At 41.8% G+C, this 13,927-nt stretch overlaps 1 protein-coding gene across 3 annotated transcripts in view; it reads left to right on the top strand.

Moving 5' to 3' along the window:
- Positions 1-13,927, top strand: part of BBS9 (Bardet-Biedl syndrome 9) — a 484,979-nt gene that overhangs the window by 60,631 nt on the left and 410,421 nt on the right. For all 3 annotated transcript variants that reach the window (XM_040434317.1, XM_040434316.1, XM_040434315.1), the window contains exon 5: positions 342-455. In XM_040434317.1, the coding sequence (XP_040290251.1) occupies positions 342-455 (114 nt within the window). The remainder of the gene's footprint in view (positions 1-341; positions 456-13,927) is intronic.

Below are 13,927 nucleotides of genomic sequence, written 5' to 3'. Positions count from 1 at the left end.
GTTTTACTGGTCACAAGACCTTTGATGTCACCACAGGTCCTTCAGCATTTCCAGTTCATTAGATTGAATTATATTGCCGTCCTTGGCAATACAGTTGTATCTAGCTGGCAGGCAGGACATTTAGGGTCTCCGACAAAACATCAGGGGCCCAGGCCCCGAATGTTTTAGCCTAGCAACGCCCCTGCATCTGATTAAAAGATCTCTGAGCATGCTGCTGTGTTGGCTGTAAAATGTGGCTTCATCCTTATTCAGTTTATAATATATGTGCATGTTATGGTCGTTTGCTTGTCAGTAAAATTAATGACTCAAAATGTCAGTGTAACCTGATTTTTTTCATGCAGGTACCTTGGGAAATGTGGAGCATGGGAACCAATATCAGATTAAATTGATGTATGAACATAATCTTCAACGAACAGCCTGCAACATGACTCATGGCCCATTTGGAGGAGTTAAAGGTATGCTGTGCACTTCCATGCTGGTGCCGCTTCATCAATTTACTGTATCGTATACTGAAATATATTAGGGGAGATTTATCAAAACTGATGTAAAGGAAAACTGGCTTAGTAGCCTATAGCAACCAATCAGATTCCACCTTTCATTATCCAAAGGAGTTCTGAAAAATGAAAGGTGGAATCTGATTGGTTGCTGTGTTACACTAGTTTACCCCACTGAGTTTAGATTAAGCATGTAAACTGTTTCTTTGACGAATATTTTTACTACTTTGTCTAAAAGAGTAAAATAAATGTTTGTTTATATGATCACTTGATGTCATTCATTGACATTGTATATGTGGGGGATATTCAGAGATGGTTACTAAAGATATCACATCAGATTATATAGTTCTCCAAGAAGTACATCAATATACCACATTCCCATCTGTACAATATGAATGCCCAGGTTATAACATGGTGCTTGGCTGAAAAACGTGTTACACCACTGCCAACCAAAAGTAAATGTACACCAAGCTCCATTACTCTACACCCACCTCTTTATTTGCAGCTTTAAAGGGGTTTTCTGAGACTTTTTATCTGATGACCTATCCCTTTCCTGATGAGACTTCAGGTTTTATGCTCTTTAAAGTGAGACTACACACACACGTGTAAGATAGATGATATATATATATATATATATATATATATATATATATTTATATTTATTTATTAAGGTATAGAAAACTTAATTCACCCATTGATTTAACACCATCTGACAGCGACACAGCATCTGGGAAGTCTTTTCAACTAAAGCAGTCAGTCTCGATTGGCAAAAACATCGGTTTCCTACTCAAAGTGTCTTTTTGTACATGAGATTCAACCACTAGCTGAACTGTTTAACCCCTTAGTGACCACCGATATGTGTTTTTACGGAGGTCGCTAAGGGGCCTTAGGCTGGGCCCAGTCTAAGCGCTGGAGCTGGGAGCGGCCCTGCTCTAACAGCCTGGACCGGCAGGAGTGCAGATCCGGGCTGTTTAACACTTTACATGCCGCGGGCAATGGCGCCCGCCGCATGTAAAGCAGTGACAGAGGGAGCGGACTCCCTCTGTCTCTCATCGGCACCCCGCAAATGCGATTGCGTGGTGCCGATATGTGCGAAGCCTACCTGGCTTCTGATGTAGGCCCTGATCCCTGTTGTAGTAATTTCCAGCAGGCTGAGCTTCTCTGGCGCACCCTGCTGGTCAATGTTAAAATAGCATTGCTATTAAAATGCAATGCATTATAGGGATAATGCATTGCATTTTAAAAGCAATCAAAATACTGTTTGTTATAAAAAAAGAAAAAAAAACACATTTACTAAATAAAAATAAATCCCATAAAAAAATTACTTTTTTTTCCATTGAAAAAATCTCCCCCGTATATTTGGTATTGTCGCGTCCGTAACGACCCAGACTACATAAATATCACATAAATTATCCCTACGGTGAACGCTGTAAAAAAAATAAAAATAAAAATAAAATACAGAATTGCTAATTTATTCTTAGTTGCCACAGAAAAAGACATAATAACAAGTGATCAAAAAGAGTTATTTACTCTAAAATGATACCAATGAAAAATACAGGTCGTCTCGCAAAAATCAATACCTCACGCAACTCCATAGAAGGAAAAATAAAAAAGTTATGGGTCTTGAGAAGCGGCAATGTAAAAACATTTTTTTCTTTAAAAAAAAAAGGGATTTTATTGCAAAAAAGTAGTAAAACCTAAAAAGAACTATATGTATTTGGTATCACTGTAATCAGACTGACCCAGAGAATAAAGATGTTATTTATACCGAAAAATGAACGCCGTAAAATTTATAACGTAAAAACGCTGTGGCAGTATTGCTGTTTTTCCCATCTCCCTCCCAGAAAGAGTTAATAAAAGTTAATCAGAAAGTTATGTGTACCCCAAAATGACGCAATTAAAAACTACAACTTGTCCCGCAAAAACAAGCCCTCATAAAGCTATATAGACAGAAAAATAAAAAAGTTATAGATCTTGGAACGAGACGATGAAAAAAGGAAGAAAAACGCTTAGTCAGTGAGGCCCAAAACAGGCTGGGCACTTCATCCCCTAGTGGAATGGAGCCAGCAAATGCGCTCTATAAGGGTCACTGTGTATATCTTGTTTATCTATTATCATTCCAGACCTTGGAGTGGCCAGTTCCCAGATCCGCAGTAAATCAGAATCCCAACTCTTTCACAAACATTTCCAAAAAAAGCATCTTTGTTCATTTACAAGTCATAATGATTCTGTCAAATTAATGGGACAATATCTTGCAGAAACATTTCAGATAAATCTTTATTCGTTCTATCAGGTAAAATGAACGAAGTCTTGCACAAATATTTCAGACAAGTCTTAAGGTCAGCATAGTTTTATCAGACACAATGAAGTCCAAATGATCAGAGACTCCATCTTCACTCTTTAGACAACCGGGACCCACTCCGATCCGCTGTTTGAGAAAACCCAGCACTCCTGTAAGTGCTGCAGCCTTTTCTCAGCTAACCAAGCACAGCACTGTACTTTGTATCTGATATCACATTGTATCTGACATCGCAACTTAGACACATTTACTTCAATGGGGCTGAGTTGTGCGTGGGCCATGTCACCAATGAACGTGACATCACTGGCCTAGGGAAAGCCTTGAGAAGGCCGTAATTCGCAGGAGTGCCTTCTCAAATAGCTGATGTGTTGGGATCCTGGGTGTTGGAACCAGGGGAGGGCTGGCAGCCTTAGTCCTGGGGGTCAAATCCAGTCAAGTCGCCCATTTTTAGCCCCACCCATTATTAAAGCCCCTCCTACATATAATAGGCCACTCCCAACAAACACTGTACAGCTGAAATTCTATTGCTGAGGCCTGTCTCTACACATCATCCGGAGAGGGGAGGCCTGTCCTGGCTGCACTGCCTGCTTCACATTATTCAATAGACAAGAGCAGGCTACAGCCAGGAAGCTCCTCCACTATCCTCCCTCCCCAGATCCTGCCAGGGCTTGTGGTTCCCCCCACCATCTGCCACCCGCCCGTGGCCTGCTGCCCCCTTTGCCGTCCTCACCCAGCTCTGAATCCTCCTTCTGCAAATGGCAGGGGGAGGAGCCGGAGCATCTCCTCTCCTACATAGCGCCACATACCTCTTACATCCAGTGATGTCACCTTTGTTGTAGACGTTTTCTTTCCTCATCGTCTCCATTCAGACCAGACCGCCATGATGATTTTTCAGCCATCTCCCGTCTCTGCAGAGATTAACAAACAGACATTAGTTTCCCACATTTCCATCATCTTCACATCTTCTGAACACCCTTTCCTGCCACCCCCAATACTATACTGCAGAAACAGTCCCCCTGGAAATACTACTACCACACAGATAGTGCCCCCAATACTGTGCCCGCTGTGCCCCCAATACTGTACTGCAGAAACAGTCCCCCTGGAGATACTGCTACCACACAGATAGTGCCCCCTTCAACAATTATTGCCACACAGTGCTCTAAAAAATAACTGCGCCCCCAGACACTAATAGTATAAAGATTAATGTCCCCCAAAAATAATTGTGCTTAGCTGATACTGTGCCAGGGTGCCCCCCAAAGTAACAGTCCTCCCCAAAATCCCACCAATAGAAATAATTGTCTGCCAGAGCACACTTAGTAGTAATAATGCCCCTATAATGCCCATACTAGTAATCATGTTCCTCATAGCCCCCCAGTAGTAGTAAAGCTCCCCATAATACCTCCTAGTAGTAATAATTCTCCCTATAATATGACAGTACTTGAAATACTCTCGCTTAGTGCCCGCAGTTGAGCTAATGTCCCCATAATGTATGCGAGTATAAAATACCCCTATATAGTGCCCCAGTAAATGCCTCCATAGTGTCCCCCATAATATGCCAGTAAAAAAATGCCCCTTCTTAGTGCCCCCAGCAGATGCCCCTATAGTGCCCCTCTCCCCATAATGTGCAAGTAAAAAATGCCCCTTCTTAGTGCCACCAGATGCCCCAATAGTGCTCAATTATCCCATAGTGCCCCCAAATAATGCCCCATAGTGCCGCTCTCCCCTATAATAACTCCCATAATGTGCCAGTAAAAAATGCCCCCTTAGTGCCACCAGATGCCATAGGGCCCCCCATAATGTGCCAATAAAAAAGACCCCTTTAGAGCCCCCACTTCCCCATAGTGCCCCCAAATAATGCCCCTATAGTGCCACCAGATGCCCCATAGTGCCGCTCTCCCCTATAGTGCCCCCCATAATGTGCCAATAATAAAAAAAAAAGCCCCTTTAGAGCCCCCAGATGCCCCCATAGTGCTCCTGTCCCCCATGGTGCCCCCCCATAATGTGTCAGTAAGAAATGCCCCCATAGTGCCCCCCCAAATGGGCAAGAAATAAATGCCCTCAGAATGCCACCCCCCAAAAAATGGGGCTGTAAGAAATGCCAGCTCCCCCATAGTGCTCCCCCCATAGTGCCAGCTTCCCCCCCCCCCCCCCCCCCGCAAAGAAGAAGAAAAAAAAACCCCCCACTAATACTTACCTCCATCAGCAGTGATGGGATGCAGGCCTCTTCCGGCCTGCGTCCCTGCTGTGTGCTGCCCGGCTCAGGCGGCGCGATGATAATGACGTCATTGTGCCGCCTGAGCCGGCCTCTGATAGGCTGCAGGCATTAGTGAATGCGGCCTATCAGAAGAACAGGGAAGGGAGACGCCACTCCTTGACCTGCTGCAGCACAGGCATCTGTATCGCTGTCCTGAGGGCGGCGATACAAATGAATTGGGAGATGAGCGCTTCCACAATGGAAGCGCTCATCTTCTACCGCCCGCCGCCGCAATGACATCCAGGGCCGTGCCGCCTGTGGTGATTGGCGGTGCGGCCCTGAGGAAAAAAATTTAAAATAATTATTATTTGTTAATTATTTGTTTTTTAGGGCGGCCTGGGGGGCAATTGCCTCCCTGTTCCCTGTCCCAGCCCGCTCCTGGTTGGAACTATAAGATACTATATTAGTTAAAAAGTTTCTGAAGACCTCTTTAAAGAGGACCTTTCACTAGATTAAAAAATCTAAACTAACTATACAGACATCGAGAGCGGCGCCCAGGGATCTCCCTGCACTTAGCTCAGCTCATAGCCTGAGAGGCTTTTTTTTCTCTCAGGCTATGAGCTGAGCGCTGCGATTGGCCAGCGCTACAGCATAGGAGAAAGAGACGGCGGCAGGTTCCACTGGGTGGAGCCTAACTATGAAGATACCGGAGGTTATACCGGGCGAACGGAGCGGCGCCCAGGTATAATAGTAAGTGCAGGGAGATCCCTGGGCGCCGCTCTACATGTCTGTATAGTTAGTTTAGATTTTTTTATTCTAGTGAAAGGTCCTCTTTAAGTAAAGTAGAAAGAAGCAGAATGTGACAGAAGAATGAGAACAGCTGTCAAATTGTCCCACAGTGGCTCTGTTCCATTACTTAAACATGTGGGCAAGTATGTAAAACCACTTGATGACTAGTGATTCCTAAAGGATACCTGTCACCAGTTTTCTGCTGCTAGGTTCTAACAGCTCCAACACATGCCAGTAAGTTCCTGTATTTATGGGATCACGGCACTGATTGACAGTTTTCTCCATTTGAATCAGCAGACGTTGGGTGGGGAGTGTTGAGCTGATAAACGTAGGGAGTCGTTTGGCATGCACTGGAGCTGTTTAGTACAAGATTTTAGCAAAACGGCTGGGTCAATATTTCTAGGGGGACCTGTCCACTAGTTTATGTTGCCCTTAGTTAGGACACCATAAAACTGATGACAGATTCCCTTTAAAAGAATCAGTTCAGTCATCACTGTGCACCTTAGAAAGTCAGCCGTCATGTGACTTTAGGCTGTATTACACCAACATATTTTCTGACCAATTTCTGTCTAATCAGACCAATAATTGGTGTGTATAAATAAATATATGTGTGTGTAATAGTCCATCTGACCAATGACTGGTCAGAAAATCTGCCAGATAATCTGTTGGCTTAATACAGGCCTTACAAGCCAGTCATCTCACATGCTGTTTGGACTTCTTTTGTGTAGTCTTCCATCAGTCTGCTTTGAGACTTTGGGGCACATTCATTAAGACCGGCGTTTTAAAGGCTCATAGCTCATCGGATCCGCCAAAGTTATGAAGAGGTGCAGGCCAGTTCTAAATCTAAGACGTCATCTGAGCAGTCTTACATTTAGACCATTTTCTATGCATAAAACTGGCGTAGAAAATGATGAATGAGACCAGCCTTCCGGCCTCCCCTCTACCCTGCCCATGCCACTCCTACAACTTTACACCAGGCGTGATCAGGGAGAAGTTGCAGATAGCAGCATAACTAACTGCTGTGTCGCCATCTGCGCCTGAAATACGCCAAATTTAGGCGTATTTCAACTTAGTAAATGACCCCTATGTTTCTTCTTCACTTTTAGCAATCATTCCTTTAAAGGCACTCTCCAATCCGTAAAACACAGTCCCAAGTGTGTTCAAAGGTATAAAATGAAATATATTACATAGATTTACCTTAGTATTCTAAAAAATGTAGTGCTTTTTAGCTGGTGGCCAGATGCCTTCACCCAATACTGTTGTCATTGCTCAGCGCCACTTGACTGCGGGTTTCAATCGTTGGCCGCAGTAGTGATGGCTAACACCATCAGAATTTGGCCTTTTGCCTTGAAAGATTTTGAGGACATGCTAAATGTCAGTAGCATGAGCTTGGCAGTGACCACTTCCTAGTATTTTACTCCATTGCATACATGCCAGTTGACCAGTGATATTCTGTGTTGGTGCCATTTGAATGATGGCCTGTAGATGCCCCTTCTGGACCCACTTTTTATATAAACATATAGTTGTATTGCAGACGTGACGTTTTATTCATATTCATATTTGATGACATTAACCCGAGTTGTAGACTCCATTAGAGGCCAGAGATCCTCCCTCCAGCTTTTGTCAGGCAGTGCCAGTGACACATAAAGCGGTACCCTCATTTCGAGTTGGCATGACCTTTGTATGAAGACATTATCTTTTACTGCTCCAGGTATAAGACTTGAGTGTCTCGAATGTTGGCCACTTGTGGCTACTAGAAGGGTGTGGGGAAACACCCTGTCTCTTTGTGGAGGAGTGTATTATAGCCTATAATAAAACCGTACAGAAATAGATTAGAGTTGGCCGGCAGTGTAATGTTCTTCTCTCTAAGGAAACTAGCACTTCAGTTTTCCCTAATAAGTACAATAACTTAGACATCACTGTTATACCGTGTGCTATTTGTGGCATGGAATATAGTTTTTAATAGCTCTTTTTGGTACTAATTCCATGAAGAGATGTCTAGTATAGTAATATACCATACTAGTGCATAATAAAAGGGTTTTTCCCAGAATCATCATCTATCACCTATTCACAGGATCGTTGATAAATGTCTTATCATTTGGACTCCCACCAGTTATAAGAATGGGGTCCCATGTCCTGAAATGCACTGGTGTCTGTGCGCACTGCCGCTGTGTTCACCTTGGTGGGAGCGCTTAATACAGTCTTCTTTTCGGAAGTCGCCCAGACAATGAATGGAGCTGCCACACTCCCTCCACTGCGAGTGGTGCAGTCAGGAAGAAAGGGGGACACAGGACCCCCTTCAGATCTTTGGGGGTCCCACTGGTGGGTGAATCCCATTTATTAACACACTGCACAACCCCTTTAATCTTCTTTGAGGTCTCCTATCTTTTGTATACAGCCAAAAGATGTCACTGCAGACTGAGGCCCTGCACCGCCTGCCGTGGAGGGGTTAAAATTCTTACTCTTTCTATGCTTAGGAGTCCAGTGAGCAGTCCTGCCCAGTGATTGACAGCTGTCTCTGTATGCTCAGTGATGCTCACAGGACTGTCTATTTCACCATTCATTTTTAGGTTTCATTTTTACAGCGTTCTTAGTGGTAAAATAACATGTTAAGTTTATTCTGCGTATGTCTCTTAAAGGATCCTGTCACATTGAACATGGTGTCTGAGCTGCAGGCAGCATGTTATAGAGCAGGAGGAGCTGAGCACATTGATATATAGTTTTATAAGAAAAGATTCAGTAAAACTTGTATTTCATTCATTTAAATTCCTGCTCTGGGCTTTGAAGTCCAGGAGGCGGTCCTATCCGTGATTGACAACTATCTCTGTATACGCAGTCATAGAGGGAAGGCTGTCAATCACTGATAGGACCGCCTCCTTGTCTTTAAAGCCTAGCATGAGCAGGAATTTAAATGTATAAATTACATAAGTTATACGGAATCTTTTCCCTTAAAACTGTATACCAATGCTGCTCTATAAGATGCTTCTTGCAGATTGCCCTGCATTTTCTTGGTGACAGGTTCTCTTCATCCCCTTTACCCTGGAAGTTGTTTTTTTTGTTGTGCGTTTTCGTTTTGCACTCCCTGCCTTCCCAGAGCCATAACTTTTGTACTTTCCAACGCCACCATTTAATATTGCATATGATGTAAGTGGGAAAAACATTCCAAATGGGGTGAAATTGCAGAAAAAAGCAATTGCGACACAGTTTTATTTTTTATTTTATTTACGACGTTCAATGTGAGATTAAAACTAAGGAGTTACTTTCCTTCTACGGGTCAGTACGAATCTGGCGATACCTTATATGTCTATAGTTTTTCTTGCGTTTTTGATAAAATAATTAAAAAGTTGGAAAAAAAAATCATTTTTTTCCGCTGCCATATTTTGACCCCTATAACTTTTTTGTAGTTATGTTTGTGGAGCTGTATGGGGGCTCATTTTTTGCAGGGCGATCTGTACTTTTTATTGATACCATTCTGGGGTGTGTATGACTTTTTGATCACTTTCTATTTATTTATTTTAGTTTTTTGTTTCATATATACTTTGTGAATGCTTTGTGTTTCCTTGGTAATTGACGTTTAACAGACAGCACAAAAAAGCATATATAACATGACTTTGTACATGAAAGCACCATTACAGTAAATATATGGAATATGATAAATCATAAAGCACCCATGATGTTGACCTATGAAAGAACGATTTTATTATACAAATATGATGTTAATATAATCACCCACAAAACAAGTTAAATGTAACGGTATGAAATGAATAAATAAATGTAGACTAAAGAAACTGACAAGAAATAATAAATGAGAAGTGCAGTTGTAGTAAACAGAAGACTAAATACAAACTAAAGCTGTAAAATGAAAAGATGCATTTTACAAACAAACAAACAAAAAAAAAGAAAGAAAATTTGAAGACTTTGGAGAGATTTACTAATTGCTCCAAAAATCTGGTTTAAAGGGGTTCCCTGATCTTTTCATAAAATTCCTGTATAGGAAAGATAGTTTTGTCAGTACTTCTGTCTTCACCTTCGCTTGCTGGCTGCAGGCTTTTCTGCTCGGGTCCTGAGACGTCCTGTTCAGCTGCATGTACTCAGGACCTGAGCGGAAGATTCCGCAGTCAAAAACCTGGTGTATATGCCTTGCACCACTTTTATTATTTGTCTTGACGCTTTTTGCTTCACACTAGACCAGGGGCATAGTTTAGCAGGAAAGGCGTATGACTTTGTGGGAAAGGGACATGGCTTAAAATTGTGCCATAAAGCAAGGCAACCAATAGGTGGTGTAAATTCAGAATAAATATCAAAATGGTGTAAAGTAGAGCTGGCTTAGGTGCCCATAGCAACCAATCACATTCCACCTTTATTTTGAACATCTCCTCTGGAAAATGAAATGAGGAATCTGATTGGTTGCTATGGGCAACTAAGCCAATTCTACTTTACACCAGTTTGATAAATGACCCCCAAAATGTCTAGAAATGCACCAAATTTATTATGCCGCAAGATACACTGTGTAGATATTAGATGGGATTAGTAAAGCTGTCCCTTAATACTGAGGATAAGTCATCAATAAGTGACCGCTGGGGGTCAGGCTCCTGGCACCCCTGCCAGTCAGCTGTTTCAAGAGGTTGCGGCACTTCGGTGAGCTCCGCAGACTCCTTGCATCTTAGCACGCACAGCACCATCCTTTTGGATAGCAGCTGTGTTTGGTATTGTAGCTGAGACTTAGGCCCCTTTCACACGGGCTTGTTTTCCGCACGGGTGCAATGCGTGAGGTGAACGCATTGCACCCGCACTGAATCCGGACCCATTCATTTCTATGGGACTGTGCAGATGAGCGGTGATTTTCACGCATCACTTGTGCGTTGCGTGAAAATCGCAGCATGCTCTATATTGTGCGTTTTTCACGCAACGCAGGCCCCATAGAAGTGAATGGGGCTGCGTGAAAATCGCAAGCATCCGCAAGCAAGTGCGGATGCAGTGAGATTTTCACGCATGGTTGCTAGGTGATGATCGGGATAGGGAACCGATCTTTATTCTTTTTTTATGCTTATAAGGGAAAATAATAGCATTCCTAATACAGAATGATTTGGGATGGGGGGGGTAAAAAAAAAAAATATAATTAAACTCACCTCATCCACTTGTTCGCGCAGCCCAGCTCATCATCTTTCTTCTTCTTTGAGGACCTGGGAGGAAAATGACCTTTAGTGACGTCACTGCGCTCATCACATGGTCCATCACCATGGTGATGGACCATGTGATGAGCGCAGTGACATCAGGAAAGGTCCTTTTCCTCCCAGGTCCTCAAAGAAGACGAGCCGGGCTGCGCGAACAAGTGAATGAGGTGAGTTTATTTATTTTTTAACCTCTCCATCCCTAATTTACTTAGCATTCTGTATTAAGAATGCTATTATTTTCCCTTATAACCATGTTTTAAGGGAAAAAATATATGATCTACCCAACACCGATCCCAAACCCGAACTTCTGTGAAGAAGTCTGGGTTCGGGTCTGGGTACCAAACATGCCGATTTTTCTCACTCGCGTGCAAAACGCATTAAAACGCTTTGCACTCGCTTGGAAAAATCATGCATTTTCCCGCAACGCACCCGCATCTTTTCCCGCAACGCCCGTGTGAAAGAGGTCTTATTCACTTGATTGGGACTGAGCTGCACCAATGATTTGGACATCACTGGTCCAGGAAGAGACTGCGGCCATGATGGAGGTCTGCAGTCTCTTCAAACAGCTGATCTGCAGGGCTCAAACGTGACCAAGGCATCTAGACGTGCTAAAACCCAGAAGCTCCCCTGTTAAGGATCGGGGGAGCTGGATGTAATGTGTGGCAGCCCCTGTCCGCCTGTTTGACAGGAGGCTACTGCACATTAGCTCCTATGGAGCTCCTGCCTGTGGCAGGTCTCCATAGGAACATAGTATAATCCCCATAGACTCCAGTTCTAACGCATTGAAGTCTATGAAAGAAGGAATCTAATGACTGCTTGTTATAGTTCCATATGGGAACTATAAAAAAAAGTGTAAAAAGTTTTTTAAAAATAAAAAAAATATATACAAATTGAAATCACCACCCTTTTCCCTAAATGAAAAAAAAAAAATACACATTATGGGCATCACCCGTACTATTAAAATCTAAAAATATTTATCCCACATGGAAAAAAAAAGTCAATATGTCAAATTCACCGTTTTTTTTTATCCCTTCTCTTCCCACAAAAACGTTTTTTAAAAAGTGATCAAAAAGTTGTAAACATCCCTAAATGGTATCAATAAAAAGTACATATCATCCTGCAAAAAAGGAGCCCTCACACAGCTCCATACACCTAACTGCAAAAAAATATATATATTTTTCAGTATAAAAACGCAAGAAAGACTATACATACGGTATGTGGTATCGCCATAATCGTACTGACCTGGAGAATGAAAGTAACTGGTCAGTTTTACCGTATTGGAAACCCCGCAGAAACAAAACCCAGAAAACTGTTGCGGAATTGTGTTTTTTTCTAATTTCACCTAATATGGATTTTTTTTCCAGCTCCCCACCGTATTGTATGCAATATTAAATGGTGGAATAAGAAAGTACAACTTGTCCCGCAAAAGAAAAAAAAGGCAGGGAGTGAAAAACGTAAACGCAAAAATGAAAAGACCCTCCGGGGCTGAAAGGGTTTATTTTTGATCTTTACTACAGTACATTTTCAAAGAGAAAACTAAAGGTGCCTGCAGTCCTGTACTGAATTTTATTCTGATATAATTTCAACCAGCGGACGTGTCATATGGTTGATATATGTGTTGGTTGCAGCCTCCTCTCCAGAATAAATACATCTCAAGCCTGCTGGTGTCATGGTAAAAGTACCACATGAATATGCTTTAAAAGATGACAAAACAAACACATTGTATGTATAATTACTCTTGTATAGAAATGTGAAAAGCAGAAACACATAGGATAAAGTTTCTGCTCTGTGCTTCACCATAAGCTACACAGCTGTATTTAGGATTCATGTTAACCCCTCCCACCCCGGGCCAGTTTTCGCCCTCCTGCCCAGGCCATTTTTTGCAAATCTGACATGTGTCACTTTATGTGATAACTTTGGGACACTTTTTATCCAAGCCATTCTGAGATGGTTTCTCGTGACACATTGTACTTCATGATAGTCATACATTTGAGTCAATATACTGTAGTTCACCTTTATTTATGAAAAAATCCCAAATTTACCAAAAGATTTTAAAAATTCGAAATTTTCTAGATTTAAATTTCTCTGCTTTTAAAACTTTGTTAACCCTTTAGGTGTTCCACAAGAATTAAAGGAAAATGGAGATGAAATTGAAAAATTTCACTTTTTAGGCAGATTTTCCATTTTAATCCATTTTTTTCTTTAACACATCGAGGGTTAACAGCGAAACAAAACTCAATAATTATTACCCTGATTCTGCGGTTTACAGAAACATCCCACATGTGGTTGTAAAATGATGTAAGGGCGCAGAAGAAACAGAAACACCATATGGTTTATGGAAAGGCATATTTTGCTGGACTGGTTTTTAGATGCCATGTCCCATTTGAAGCCCCCCTGATGCACCCACACAGTAGAAACTCCCAAAAAGTGACCCCATTTTGGAAACTAGGGGATAAGGTGCCAGTTTTATTGGTACTATTTTGGGGTACATTTGATTTTTAATTGTTCTATATTAAGTTTTTTGTGAGGCAAAGTAACCAAAAAATTGCACCGTTTTTATTTTTTACAACATTCATCTGGGTAGATCATGTGCAATTTTTATAGAGCAGGTTGTTACGGACGCTATGATATCAAATATGTCTACTTTCTTTGTTTCAGTTTTACATAATAAAGCATTTTTGAAAAAGAAGTATGTTTTTGTGTCTCTATTTTCTGAATGCCATATTTTCTTTATTTTTCTGCCGATCATCTTGTGCAGGGGCTCGTTTTTTGCAGGAAGAGGTAATGTTTTTATTGGTACCATTTTTGGGTACATATGATTTTTTGATCATTCATTATTACACTTTATTGAGCAAGGTGACCAAAAAATTGGTAATTTTGGCATAGTTTTTATTTATTTATTTTTCAAGGGTTCATCTGAGGGGTTAGGTCGTGTGATATTTTTATAGAGCAGATTGTTACGGACGTGGCAATACCT

Source organism: Bufo bufo, chromosome 5, assembly GCF_905171765.1.
Source record: "Bufo bufo chromosome 5, aBufBuf1.1, whole genome shotgun sequence".
Lineage (NCBI taxonomy): Eukaryota > Metazoa > Chordata > Amphibia > Anura > Bufonidae > Bufo > Bufo bufo.
This window is presented reverse-complemented; position numbering and strand designations above follow the sequence as displayed.